We start from the raw sequence: 13,123 nt of genomic DNA, 5'->3' as shown, positions 1-13,123 counted from the left end.
CACCCCGCTTCGGAGCTGGACGCCCCGGGGGTTAGGAGGGGGTCAAACGGTCTTACGCCGGGATTCGATAGACCATTGAGGCTTTAGCCGTAGCCGGCCGGCGACATCCGCATTAGAATTCCCAGTGCGTATACGGGGTAGGCGTGTTTATTCCGTCATGGTTATTGTCCGGAATACGGCACACATTTTATCAAAGGAGCAAGAGACTTCCAAGTCCGGGAGCTCGTTTTCGACCCAACCCACAGCTATTTTTGGCCCCGGTCTTTCGCTCAAGTGACTCCACTGAATATGGCCAACCCTTCGTCCCTAGATGCTCCCGCGGCAGTGGAATATCATTATGGCGAGCAAAGTCTGCTTCAGTATCTGAGCGTTTATCTGCCTCGTCCGTTGCGCAATGAAGGATCCGAGACTGGATATTGGGTAATGTACGCAATGATTTCAATTCAACCTGGACTCACAGGTTTGCCGCTTAAGCTCACCAATTGGCGCAAGCTACATTCACGGTGGCGCATGGCGCGACCCAGAGATCCCAGCATCGAGCCTCGATATCACGAGACAAATGCTTTGCAATGGCGACCCGAGCATTGCGTCTGAGATAGCTGGATTTGCTTCTATCAACTATCGCTTGACACGCCATCCAAACTTCCCTCAAGATCCCGAATCCGTCGACCCGAAGCAGTACAGAGACGCCAAACACCCAGACCATATCACTGACGTCGTCAGCGCCCTTGCGTTCCTTCAAGCGAAATACTCCTTTGACCAACGATATGTCCTGGTTGGGCACAGTTGCGGAGCCACTCTCGCATTCCAGACTGTGATGCAAGAAATCGCAGGTGCAGAACCGGCTAGAAGCAAAATCGCACTCCCGTTGGCAATCGTCGGAGTCTCCGGGATTTACGACCTACGGCTCCTTCGGGATACAAATAGTCATCCTATCTACCAGCAGTTCACCGAGGATGCTTTTGGCAAGGACGAAGAGGTCTGGGACGGTGTGTCTCCCGCAAAAGTACAGGCTAGAGGTGTCGTTGAGGGCTGGAATACTGGCCGGCTGGCAGTGCTTGCCACCTCTAAAGGCGATGAGCTCGTCGACCCACCCCAACTCAAGGTTATGTGCGAGTTGCTTGGACGGTGGAAGGCTCATGATGGCCTAAATAATGCGAGAGAAGTGCTTATTATTGACGACTTGGAAGAATCACACAATGATATCTGGAAGAAGGGCGTGGAATTGGCGAAAGTCATCTCCAAAACAATTGAGACGCTCAAGGAAATGAACATACCGAATTAATAAGGCTCTTCTTGCCAACTATGATTACTTTTCCTTTGTCATTTCCCATGGGATTCTGTTAATTGAGATTCCATTTTGCTTATCTTACACCTCCCTATTTTGAACATCATTGCGATGCGTCTATTCTCGAACCCTGCACTTGATGTAATAGCCTAAGACATGGACACTTTACATGAAAAAAGCACACCTTGCTTTAGCACCTTTGAATATATCATCCCACCAATATTGCGATATCCCGTTACCGTCCTGCTTAGATATTCGACTCCATAACCCACACAGAAAGACTTTTGCGTCCCTTAACGTTAGGGTCCCTAGTGACCTGCTTAGAGTATGCAAAGCCTCACAAACAAACCTTCTACGACCAGCGTATCTCGGATCCATTGCCGCCTCAATGCCTGCGATAAAAATCGGCCAAATGAGGACTTTCTCCAACGCTTGTTTGCCCCTTTTCCCCTGAGACAACACGCTTCCGAGACGGTCGAAGAGGATCTGTCTCGCGACGGCTTGTGTTTCTTCAACGGTTACATAGGATACCATCGACTCCGAGGACCCCAAGGTACACGGAACTCTTAGCACCTCTTCGAGGGAGTCAAGGGCAAGGCTTCGAATGCAGTAGAGTAATACGGCTGCGTAGTACATGGTTGCTATTTGAATCCAATCATCCCTGGTTGGTTGGATGAAGCCGGATCTGGTCTCACCGATTAAAACATCCGCTGCGGTTTTGGAGTAGTGAGCGGACATCTTGTCGGCCCATTCGGAGACTGGGAAGGATATGATGCTTTGCATGACGGATTTTCCTACGGTTTCATCTGTGCCTGTGATTGACCGGATGCCATAGTGCCGGAGGGAGCGGAGATGGTTTATTTGAATAATGGCGTCGAGAAGCTCGTTCGGGCATATCACACATGTCTCCAACCCGTTTTGAAACATATCAGGTATGAGCGCGCAATATTCCAGCTGCCGGGTAGCTTCTGCCACGGGTAACGCCGCAGCAGTTGTTGCACTCATAATATCGGCCCTGGCGAAACGTGTTTCAGCACGGACATTTCGAGCTAGAGCTATACGGGGGAGGGGGTGGGAGGTGGGTTAACCAACAGCATGAAGTAAGCCAGGCTGCTTCTTAGACCTGGATTCTGCATGTAAACAGATCTGAGACCACCACGGAGATCGATTATCCTCCTGGCGCCTTCGCAATGGGTCCACCATTCACCCATGGCCGACCGCTGCATCTAAACGCAAGGAGTCAGCAAGATGCTTGGTGGGCTTGAACAGGGGGTTTCGCACCTCAGCCATGAAAAGAGACAGGACAGATATCAAGGTCACGTCGCCTAGTCGAGTCCTGGGATCTGTCATGTCCTTCGCCAGGATTTTGAAAGTCCGATCTTTGTACTGATAGATTTCTTTGCTAAATTCTATCTGGTCCGTGGGTTGCGAGCTCACAGCTTTGTGGGTAGCCACAACCGCGATAAGTATATTCCAAAAGAGATTGGTCGGGCCGTCTTGCCAGCTCGTTGGGTCCATTGCATGTACGCAAGGCCGATATATAATGGGGTCCAGGTCGGGGTACATAAAGTTGTCGACTTTTGAGTGAAAAAGGCGTCGGTCTCCACGTTAGATAGGAACTGAGAGCGCACACGGTCTAATGGTGGGAGGGGCTGAGCTTACAATACCACAGGCTGCGCACAATCAGGCTTATATTTGGAGGGAAAAAAAACTTCATACCCGGGGCAATAGCGTCCATGCCTTCTGACGCTGAGAGGCCAACCGTGTTAGAAGCCGAATGACTTCTCCCTCCCGTATCTCCGGACTGCGAGACAGAAAGGCTTTGTGAGTCGGAACCGTGGCTTACTGTATCCGGTTCATCGGTCGCAACAAGCATTTTGGGCCTTCCTTTCTTCCTCTTCTTCCGTTCAGAAGGGTTGACATTCTGCTCTCCAAGGTATTGGTTTTGGTTGCCGCCATCTTGCAGCCACACCAGGGGCCTCTGGCTAGAATATCCAGGACATTCAACGCCTTTGGAGACGCATTTTTTGCAGGACGGCTTTGTAGAATCGCAGCGTATTCTCCGTTTGCGACAGATGTAACACTGTTGGGACGGTGAAGGTGGCCCTGATTTGCTGTTCATTTTGACCAGTGATCAGCGACCAACTGCCGAGCTGCTAGTTTAACTAGTTAACAAGTTATCATAACAGATAGCCAGTCACTCCGTAAAGTAACTCAGTTAAGTCGATGAAAGAGATGAGGTATCAAAGGCTCGATCATTGTCCGCATCGCGAGGAGAAATGAGGACGGTGCCTTTGATATTTTCGCTTGGTTGGACTCGCGACATGTTGCACGTATCCTTGATGCAGGCGTAAATCAGACTAAAAATAAACCGACGAGAGGTGCCTAGTTAACTAGCTGGGCTGAGGGTCAGCATAGCCATTCTGCCTTGACAACGGAGCTCTGGCAAGATGCAGCAAGGCAGCGTCTCACTGGCTCTATTATGAGGCACAGCCATACGGAGTACTCGGACTTGGCTGGAACCAGAGCTTGGACGAGTCAACTTTGTTTGGCTGGGAGGAAAGGGGGTAAAGTGGGTGGTAAATAAGATAGTTTTACACTGCTGAACCAAGATTCTATTTTGTGAAGCTTCGAGTCAAAAATCACATCTCGGACCGATGGGCAAACTCCAGCCTCCCACGGGGAAATCAACCTCCATCATCCACGCCCAACAGGCGACAAGCTCTGAAAAAATAAGTTTGGCAATCCGCTTGCCACACCTTCAGCCCTGCCAGATTGTATCTCGAGCTAACATGGATGGCCGGTTCTAACGCAGAAATCAACAAACAAGCTTGGAAGCTTCTCCATTTCTTAACTGGCAGTCGACTACTCCGTATGTACTCCGTACACTAAACATGAGGACCTTTTGAGCTCTGAGGCCAAGCAGCGTCGGCATCAGCAATCTGCACAACTCGCGATGAGAAGAGAGAAGAGCATCACCAACACGCGTAGCCAACGCCCCGAGGCCAATGGCGGCGGCGTGTTGGCGGCGCCCGCAAGGTCCCCAGGGCGAATCCTTGGCCGGCGGTAGGTATTTGAACGTAAACCCGCCTCTCACCCTCGCTCTGTTCTTCTCATTTTTTATTTTTTTTTTTCTCCCTCTCTATTTTCGTCCCCCAGAGTGTCGCTTGCTGTCCCTTTTTCCTCTGAAGGATTTTTTTTTGCCCACCTCTGTCTGCCTTATCGCATGGCTGCCGAGATGAAGGACTCTCGACCCGCCCTCCTGGCAATTAGGCTACCCACTATTCCCGCCTACAGACATGGATCCTGAAAGAGTGACATGCCTCGCAAAAACTCTGCTATCGTTTCCCTCCATTCCCCTCTTTGCCGCCAAACCTGTCTCTCTCAGGTTAGCAGGAAAACTTGGCGCGAGATGACGGCACTTCCCCTTGGTCAAGGTGAGATGGTTCCTTGGTCCTCTTTGGTCGTGCAGGAGTACCCCGGCCTGTTCACCAGCCCCTGTCCCTGCACATTCCTTCGCTCTTCTAGAATCATGTGTGCCGTCTTTTTTTTTTTCTCGTACTTTTGTGTGGAGCAGCTCGTCTCCATCTTCCTTCGGCTCGGATCCCCCTTGGCGACCCTTCCCCAGATTGTGTCGCATCTCGATCCCTAGCGCCGCGGGCAGATCCCTGGGTTCATCCATGGAAACGAACCACCGACTGCAGCCGATGCTTGATCCCATCCATCGCCGGTCGATCCATGTGGTTCCCTTGCTCCTTCAGCGACGACCAAAATTTGAGTTCTGCAACGGCACGACGTCCCATCGGCCGAAGAGAAAGCAATTAAAGAGAGCTAACCCTTGTTGGGCATCAATGACACCACGACTGGTATGCTCTCACCTCATCGCTGTATTGTCGCTGTCAAGTTTTTGTTTCTATATTTATTTTTATTTTCTTATGTTTGTTATTGAATGATTTGGGCGTCTTCGCGCCGTTCCGTGGTGGCCCGATGCTGGACGATCGTGCCCGGGTTCAAGTGCGAAGAATGCCGAGACAGATCATCCCGAAACCCTCGGTTTCTGGAATCTCGACCACCCCGGCCTCTCGTCTTCCCCATTTGCAACGGTTATCTCCGGGCCTGATCCCTGTTGATCGGATGCCTGGAATTGAGCGAATTACCGCATTTCAAGCGAAACATCCAGAAAAATGGTGTTGCTGTCAGGACTCTTGAAATGCAAACACCCAGATGTGTCCAAACTTGCGTATGGAAAAAGACATACTCCGTACAGAGTCCACTGCCAGGGGGAGGAAAAAAAAGGAAATGACAAATGAGGTGTCATCACATGCCGTCGCTTCCACCGCCAGAGCAATAAGAGGAATGACTATTTCTGGAGCCGCAAGCCCGAGTGACAACTAGCTTTGTTGAGTGGCATTTACGTGCATGATTTGCTGGCGGGTGGCACTAGAAAAGTAGGTCGATCAGTATTAAATTTTGTTAAGGGGTGGTACTGGCTTCAAGCTACGGAGCCAAGAGCCGGAGTCCTAGTCAAGCAGCTTGCCCAAACACGGGGACAACCTCACCTCTAAAACCCCCACAAATTCGCTGCTGGAACTTTCTTTGCTCTTTTTGTGAAATTTTGATTGCTCTGGAATTCTGCCACTTTTAAGATCTAATTTTTTCACTGTTCATTTTTCATACATTATTTTTGTTTTGTATTGTGAAGGAAGAAATAAAAAAGAAGAGAAAAGAAAGCCTATCCTGCAAACCCATCTAGCAATTGTCTGTCAATAATGACTTGCTGTTCCACAAACCCTAGCCGTGATGATCATGGTGGCCACAACCATGGAAGCGTTGGCGCCGCTGCCTGCTGTTCTGGAGGAGCACAGCAGACTGGGAACCGCTCTGCTGGTTGTGGAGGTGCGGAAAAGCCATCACCTGCTGGTGAGGGTGACTTCGACCAGTGCTGCAAGGATGCAAGTGCTGAACGATGTGATAGTCTGTCCCTCCTCAACCCATTGCTAACTATAAATTGTACCTTCTGACTGGTCATTGCTTTACAGAAAGCTGCATTGAAGGTGTTGCAGCATATGAATGCCAGAGGGCCTGTGAGAGTGAAGCAAGCAATGGTAAATTCTATCTTAATTGAATTTCGAGTTTTCACTCTTGAAGAAGAAAAGAGACATTGTCAAAATCCTAGGAATTTTTTTTTTTTTTTTTTTTTTTTTTTTTTTTTTTTGTTTTTGTTTTTGTTTTGTTTTTTCCTTTCGTTGTCTAACCTCTGATGTCTTCGAAATAGCATCCTCCTTCGAAGCAGGCAGAGAGCATCTCATGAGCGAGCATGTCCACCAACATGATGAGGAGGGAAAGCATACAAACTTGGCATGCACCAACCACCTTCACGCGGCGTTTGAGCGGTACAACTCGTACCTGGAGTCCGCTCGCTGCATCTGTCGCAGCGTCCTCATGAACCAAAAGGAGCCATGTTGTGCCAGACAGCCGTCGAAGCTCTCGCTCTTCGCAAAGAAAGGCTCCCGCTCTGCTCATGACGAGAAAGACAAATTGATTTCTGCCGAGGAAACCCGCGGGTTGTTAACTTCCGACCATGGCCACGGCCACGGCCACGGCCACGATGATGGAGATTGCTGCGGAGATAGCCATGGATTCGGGTCTTCTGGTAATGCAATCATTGCTGGTGACCCCGTTGATATCGAAAAAGCCGCGGCACACGAACACGTCCTTCTTTCTGTCAGCGGCATGACCTGCTCCGGCTGTGGGAACAAAATGGCCAAGACTCTTCGAGAAACTCTCGGAGTGTTCAATGTCCGTGTCAATTTCGTGATGGGAAGTGCCGACTTCGACTTGGATACCACCGTCATTCAGGTGGAAGAATTAATCCGCAGGGTCACAAGAGCAACCGGATTCCAATGTTCCCGACTCGCTAATAGTGATCAGTATATCGATGTTTTGATGGCCAAAGAAGCAATCTCGGAGATTTCAGCCAATCCGCCACGCGGTGTTGTCGATGTTTCTCCTCTTGGAAAAAAAGCAGCTCGGATTACCTATGATCCCATGGTGATCGGAGCCAGGTCTCTGGTAGACTCTCTGGGTCATTTTTCAAAGGGTCTCGCACCGCCCAATTACCAAGATCCTTCGGCAACGGCGGAGAGACGCAGGCTGAATGACATGTTGATCAAGACGGTTGTTTCTGCCGTCTTCACTATCCCTGTCGCTGTTCTTGCCTGGGGTCACACTCTTGTCCACGATAATGCCAAGGCATACGTTTCCCTTGCGTTGGCCACGGTCGTTCAGGCCGTGGCTATTCCCGAGTTTTATATCCCGGCCATTTCCTCGTTGATCTACAGCCGCACCATTGAAATGGACATGCTGGTTGTCATCAGTATCACCGCTGCCTATGTTTATTCTGTCGTTGCATTCGGATTTGATATTGCCGGGAAGCCTCTTGAAACAGAGGAATTTTTTGAAACTAGCACCCTCCTCATCACCCTGGTCCTCTTTGGTCGACTGGTTGCCGCTTATGCCCGCAGAAGAGCGGTTGCTGCTGTTTCTACCAGGTCTCTTCAACCTACCACTGCCAATCTGCTTGAAGGGAAAGACCATAGAGAGATAGACGTCCGTCTTCTCCAATTTGGGGACAGCTTTTTGGTCATGCCTCATACCAAGGTGCCAACTGATGGCAAAATCGTAGAGGGCGCCAGCGAGGTTGACGAATCAATGCTTACGGGCGAGAGTTTACCCGTTCACAAGTCTGTTGGCATGCCCGTAATTGCTGGTACCATCAACGGCTCTGGAATCCTTAAATGTCGTTTGACACGTCTTCCCGGCAAGAACACCGTGGCTGACATTGCTGGATTGGTAGAGGAAGCTTCAAACACCAAGCCAAGGGTTCAAAGTCTTGCAGATAGGGTCGCTGGCTGGTTCGTTCCAATTGTCTCCACGGTCGCAGCTATTGTCCTTATTGCGTGGGTGGTGGTTTGTGTCAAGGTTCGAAACGCAGCTGGTGGTGATGCTGTCGGAACTGCGATCACGTATGCAATTGCAGTATTCGCTGTCTCATGCCCTTGTGCCCTAGGCTTAGCTGTGCCGATGGTTCTCGTCGTTGCCGGAGGTGTTGCGGCACGAGGCGGAGTTGTCATCAAGTCGGGAGATTCTACCGAGCGGGCTCATAGCCTGACTGATGTGGTCTTCGATAAAACTGGAACCATCACCACGGGCGAGCTGGACGTCTTGGCAGTAGAGGTACTATCCGGGGAGCGACGTGAAATTCTCTCCATGGCCAAAGCCCTTGTTTCCGACAACAAGCACCCGGTTTCTGTTTCTGTTGCGAAATATTTGGAGAACGAAACTGCCGACCAGCGACTTGAAAACATTCGCTCTGTTCCCGGGGCTGGCGTTGAGGCCACTTTGGAGCACGCTTCGTTGAAAGCCGGCAATCCTCGTTGGTTGCGGGTCGAGCAACACCCCGCTGTTGTCAACGTCGTCCAACAATGCATGACTCCTCTATGCTTGACTATAAACGGTGAACTCGTCGCAGTGTTTGGCTTGAAGAGCAATCTCCGAGCTGAAGTGAGATCTGTCGTCGAGAAGCTTAGAGATAGAAACATCTCTATGCACATTGTTAGCGGTGACGAACACAAGGCCGTTGAAGATGTTGCCGCGTCCGTTGGGATTCCAAGGCAGAATGTCGCTGCGCGTAAAACTCCAGCTGAAAAACGGGATTACGTTAAGAGCCTCATGGACCGGGGAAAAGTCGTTCTCTTCTGCGGTGACGGTACAAACGATGCCGTTGCCATTGCACAGGCGGATATTGGCGTCCAGATTGGTTCTTCATCCGACGTTACCCGTGCCACTGCCGATGTCGTCCTGCTGTCCGGTTTGGAAGGCCTGATCTTTCTTCTCGACGTATCCACGGCATCATTCAGGCGTATCGTTTTCAACTTCGTCTGGGCAGCGGTGTACAATGTGTTCGCAATCCTGCTTGCCGGTGGTGCGTTCGTGAAGGTGCGGATTCCTCCCGCGTACGCTGGACTTGGTGAAATTGTCAGTGTTCTGCCAGTGATCATTGCGGCCCTCAGCATGGCGGGGATGAAGCGATCCCGTTTCGCCTAATAGGCCAAAGACTTGACGCGAAATTATGGGGCTGATATAGGGCAAGATTGTATGTAGATTTGGGAAACCCTACATAGATTTAAGCACATTCGAGCATCGAATAAATATTGACCTTGTTACCTCCATAAATCCTAGAATTAGTTACTAAAACTATCCATTTGGTTAAGAAGCCAGTCTGCCAACAGCCTATTTTATCCAGGCTCCCTGTTTATCTCTATTTACGAAATACGCCGCAATGTCCCATTCCCCACACGCACACATTTTTACTCTACATGTTCCAAAAGTTGGTAAATTCAATTTGCTACTTAGCGCCAAACTGACCATCAAAATTTACGTTCGGGGTTCTCTATTGACCCTTTTTCCCGCCACCGGAGAACAGCTCTCGCCTAAAAGTAAGCTACGGCGGTGATGTCACGCAACCATCCCGAAGCCCATTAATAATTATGAGATCAATTCGGAATTTGGTCTCGGACCAGGAGCAAGAAGCGCATAATTATTAGTTTTTCTAAGGAATTTCGGAGCGGAATTCCGGTGTGTATACGGAGCAATCCGTAAGATGTGGGGATCATCTTGGACGCCCCCGCCAGCCCTCTGCCGATATAACTAAGGAGAGAAGTCGAGCAGCAGCATTGAATCGAACGCCTGCATGAAATCTTCTTTGGTATCTGCATGCTCTGCATTTGGTGTGACACTCCGTACATATTCTGCGTTCTTTGTTCTCGAAGCAGGACGAGCACTTGAAGAACGAGAAGACAACCAAAGCTCTTTATATAACGTTATTTCTCTAATAATACCCGCTCCCACTGCCGAATAAAGTCAAGGAAACGCAGGGAAAAAAAAAAAAAAAAAAAAGAAAACGAAAACGAATATATCTACCATGAAAGAAGCCTTTGCATCTCTTTCTGGCGACAAAGTCAAGGTCTCCATCAAGGATTCTCCAATTCCTCACCCCAATGACTCCCAGCTGGTCATCCGCGTGGTGGCTACAGGCTTGAATCCAAAAGATTGGAAATTCTTGAGCGATAAGCCGACAAATCAGGGAGACGATGTTGCCGGCTACGTGCACGCCGTGGGCAGTAAGGTGACTGAGTTCAAGCCCGGAGACAGGGTGGCTGCATTTCATCAGATATTGGCTCCCCATGGAGGGTATGCGGAGTACGCAGTGGTATGGGCGCACACGGCATTCCATCTACCAAAGGAGGTTTCGTTCGAAGGTTAGTTTAGATTGCATCCTTGTTTTCTTCTTGTTGTCTGCCTTCAAGACTGTTCTTTCTTTTAATTAATCTAACCTATCCCGTAGAAGCCGCAACAATCCCCCTAGCCGCCATGACCGCTGCCCTTGGTCTTTATCAGGACCTCGGCCTCCCGGTCCCCTGGAATCCAGCTCGCACCCGCACCCCTCTGATCGTTTACGGCGGCGCCTCCACTGTCGGCTCCTTCGTCATCAAACTCGCCAAGCTTTCCAACATCCATCCCATCATAACCGTCGCAGGCAAGGGTATCCCGCAAGTCGAGGCTCTCCTGGACAAATCCAAAGGCGACATTGTAATCGACTACCGCACCGGCGATAAGGCTGTCGTGACTGCATTCACTAAGGCCCTGGGCGGTAAAAAGATCGAATACGCGTTTGACGCGACGAGCGAGCATAATAGCTACGTGAACATTGGGCATGTGCTGGATCCAGAGAAGGGGAAGATTGTGGTGGTGCAGCCAGGGATGGAGTACAATATGCCCGTTGATGTGAAGCCGAGTCCTGTGTATGTAGCTACTGTGCATGAGGATGGGAATGTGTTTCAGCCTATGGAGAAAGTAGGCCCTATTGGGGATAAGGAGTTTGGGCTAGTGTTTTTTAGGTTCTTTGGGCATGGATTGGCGCAGGGTTGGTTTAGAGGTCATCAATATCGGTTGGTGGAGAAGGGGTTGGAGGGCCTTGAGAATGCGTTAAATAATTTGAAGGAGAGTAAAGTAAGTGGTTTCAAGTACGTGATCAGGATCGCTGACACGCCTGATTTGGGAGAATAGGGGGGAAAAAAAGAGGAACGAAAAAAAGAAAAAGCCTTGAACAGATTAGGGAGGCAGGTTTGAACATGTAGCGGTGGATTGTCATCTTGACAATATGAAGAATCATTATGAACATGCTGGTTAACGAACCATGCACATATGACAAGGGACACAGGCACACAAAATGTCTCTCAAAGATAACTCCAGGCCGCTTTTTCCCAACCAGACAAATATTCAAAGGGGGCTTTTGCAGGCTGTAAAAAGAGACTGACCTTCACCCAACGCCCAATTGGATCCATGCTCCTCTCCATGAATTTGAAAAACAAAATTCATCCTTCGTCAAAAGCATATTTTTCAATATTATGCGCCAATGTCCATCCGGCTATCATCCGCAGCGGTTTTCCCTCTTCGAGCACCCAGCGCCATGCCGTCATCCCCAATATCATCATCGTCATCGTCATCGTCGTCTTCTTCTTTATCCTCGATGAATTGAGTTTCCATCCCAATTCTTTTTAGCCTCTCCTTCATCTCATCCCTCTTTCTATCCTGCCACCTCGCCAATGCAGCACTGGCATGAACCCGGAATCCAAATACTTTGGGCTCGTATCGCCGCAGGGACTTCTCCGGTATTAAACACGGGTAAACCTGAAAGAGTATATTGTGAAAGGAAGTTCCAAAATAGGCACCGTCGATGGAAGCATGGCGGGACGACTTGGGGTTGTATAAATCCTCGCACTTGGCGCAGTATAGCTTAACCGGCTTCACGCCAGCAACGTCGGTGAGGCCCATTGGGAGAAGCGGGTGTTGCTCACACATAACTCGTGGGCATTTCCCGAAGTCTGCTCTTTTATATTTCTCTAGCTGTGTAGCCTCCCATTAGTATGGATAATACTCCTGCAGAAGGGGAACAGGAAATACACCGTACCATTTTTGCTAATCCACGGGTCGTGACTATGTATCGAGCATGCACCATGCCGTACAGATGTCTCGCGTTCTTCTCAATCTGTTCTCTAGTCTCGTCGTCGGCGTCCAAGTCGAACACATCCGTGACTAGATCCAAGGCATATTGATAGAAATCCACTTCGGTGTTCAATCCCGTCAAGTTGAAACGATCGGTAAGATATTCTTCGTCGATTTCGCAAAAGTATTCATTTCCTCGAGACGATATAAACTAGCAGGAGGAGAAGTGTCTTGTTAGAATAGCCTTATAAAGAATTAAGGGAGATCTCTGCATGCTCGCGGGACAAGTAAGATAAAGAAACACGCTCAACAACCTCGCGACCAAAATGGCCTTGCCAATGGGCAATTCTCTTCCTGCCGCTGCAACTGATGCTGCGGATTTCCCCCTCCTCGAACAAACATGACCGGGCGCACGAGAGGCGCCATATCTAGGAGAACAACCGGAAAAAAAGAAAAGAGGAGACCTCACTCACCCAATCTCTCCAGAAGCTCGTATAGTCACTGTCAGACTCTGTGTTGAAGTCCTCCATTATGGCCCCAAAGCCTCTTGGAAAGCGGGAGCGCTGGCTCTCTTGACGGGCTTTGTCCTCGAGGGTGCTGTGCCGAATACGTGCTGTTATCCTCAATCCCGGCCTTCAATAGGTACCATGGAACTGCTTGCCCTTAGGCAGCCTTCGTGACACTTCAGTTTCCTCCCTCGGTCGGTGGATATATAACATGTGGTTGGTGCGCGGGACGAACGGTTCGCGCAGAAGTCACAGCTTGGCG

At 49.8% G+C, this 13,123-nt stretch overlaps 6 protein-coding genes across 6 annotated transcripts; 3 read left to right on the top strand and 3 right to left on the bottom strand.

The window, feature by feature from the left end:
- Window positions 1–288: 288 nt before the first annotated feature.
- D8B26_007346 (uncharacterized protein) lies at window positions 289–1,285 on the top strand (the record flags this gene model as incomplete). The annotated part of the gene is made up of 2 exons (XM_003072158.2): window positions 289–425; window positions 493–1,285. The coding sequence occupies 2 exons, from the start codon at window positions 289–291 to the stop codon at window positions 1,283–1,285; spliced, it is 930 nt and encodes a 309-aa protein (XP_003072204.1).
- A 168-nt stretch (window positions 1,286–1,453) lies between these two features.
- D8B26_007345 (uncharacterized protein) lies at window positions 1,454–2,385 on the bottom strand (the record flags this gene model as incomplete). Its single annotated transcript, XM_066125511.1, has 2 exons — window positions 1,454–2,303; window positions 2,381–2,385. 2 exons carry the CDS (start codon window positions 2,383–2,385, stop codon window positions 1,454–1,456), a joined length of 855 nt encoding a protein of 284 aa, XP_065981594.1.
- D8B26_007344 (uncharacterized protein) lies at window positions 2,048–3,732 on the bottom strand. Its single transcript, XM_066125510.1, has 2 exons — window positions 2,951–3,732; window positions 2,048–2,865 (listed from the first exon to the last, which is right to left on the bottom strand). Exons 1-2 carry the CDS (start codon window positions 3,408–3,410, stop codon window positions 2,492–2,494), a joined length of 834 nt encoding a protein of 277 aa, XP_065981593.1. The 5' UTR covers window positions 3,411–3,732; the 3' UTR covers window positions 2,048–2,491.
- Window positions 3,733–5,989: 2,257 nt separating this feature from the next.
- Window positions 5,990–9,520, top strand: D8B26_007343 (uncharacterized protein). The gene is made up of 3 exons (XM_003072156.2): window positions 5,990–6,262; window positions 6,328–6,393; window positions 6,564–9,520. The coding sequence occupies exons 1-3, from the start codon at window positions 6,058–6,060 to the stop codon at window positions 9,392–9,394; spliced, it is 3,102 nt and encodes a 1,033-aa protein (XP_003072202.2). The 5' UTR covers window positions 5,990–6,057; the 3' UTR covers window positions 9,395–9,520.
- Window positions 9,521–9,845: 325 nt separating this feature from the next.
- On the top strand, window positions 9,846–11,416 carry D8B26_007342 (uncharacterized protein; the record flags this gene model as incomplete). The annotated part of the gene is made up of 2 exons (XM_003072155.2): window positions 9,846–10,608; window positions 10,695–11,416. Exons 1-2 carry the CDS (start codon window positions 10,272–10,274, stop codon window positions 11,414–11,416), a joined length of 1,059 nt encoding a protein of 352 aa, XP_003072201.1. The 5' UTR covers window positions 9,846–10,271.
- Window positions 11,068–13,085, bottom strand: CKB2 (casein kinase 2 regulatory subunit). Its single transcript, XM_003072154.2, has 4 exons — window positions 12,829–13,085; window positions 12,321–12,566; window positions 11,668–12,256; window positions 11,068–11,323 (listed from the first exon to the last, which is right to left on the bottom strand). Exons 1-3 carry the CDS (start codon window positions 12,883–12,885, stop codon window positions 11,756–11,758), a joined length of 804 nt encoding a protein of 267 aa, XP_003072200.1. The 5' UTR covers window positions 12,886–13,085; the 3' UTR covers window positions 11,068–11,323; window positions 11,668–11,755.
- Window positions 13,086–13,123: the final 38 nt, after the last annotated feature.

The sequence above is a fragment of the Coccidioides posadasii genome, chromosome 4, assembly GCF_018416015.2.
Source record: "Coccidioides posadasii str. Silveira chromosome 4, complete sequence".
NCBI classification, from domain to species: domain Eukaryota; kingdom Fungi; phylum Ascomycota; class Eurotiomycetes; order Onygenales; family Onygenaceae; genus Coccidioides; species Coccidioides posadasii.
Note: the sequence above shows the minus strand (reverse complement) of the source record. Positions and strands in the feature narration are given on the sequence as shown.

Excerpts from the sequence above, each read along its gene's own strand:
- CKB2 (XM_003072154.2), bottom strand. The coding sequence starts at position 12,885 with ATGGAGGACTTCAACACAGAGTCTGACAGTGACTATACGAGCTTCTGG. Across the intron at positions 12,567-12,828 it reads CGAGCTTCTGGAGAGATTGG|TTTATATCGTCTCGAGGAAA; the intron begins GTGAGTGAGGTC and ends TCCTCCTGCTAG. Across the intron at positions 12,257-12,320 it reads CCCGTGGATTAGCAAAAATG|CTAGAGAAATATAAAAGAGC; the intron begins GTACGGTGTATT and ends GAGGCTACACAG.
- D8B26_007344 (XM_066125510.1), bottom strand. The coding sequence starts at position 3,410 with ATGAACAGCAAATCAGGGCCACCTTCACCGTCCCAACAGTGTTACATC. Across the intron at positions 2,866-2,950 it reads TGTGCGCAGCCTGTGGTATT|TCGACAACTTTATGTACCCC; the intron begins GTAAGCTCAGCC and ends TTCACTCAAAAG.
- D8B26_007343 (XM_003072156.2), top strand. The coding sequence starts at position 6,058 with ATGACTTGCTGTTCCACAAACCCTAGCCGTGATGATCATGGTGGCCAC. Across the intron at positions 6,263-6,327 it reads AAGTGCTGAACGATGTGATA|AAAGCTGCATTGAAGGTGTT; the intron begins GTCTGTCCCTCC and ends ATTGCTTTACAG. Across the intron at positions 6,394-6,563 it reads TGAGAGTGAAGCAAGCAATG|CATCCTCCTTCGAAGCAGGC; the intron begins GTAAATTCTATC and ends TCTTCGAAATAG.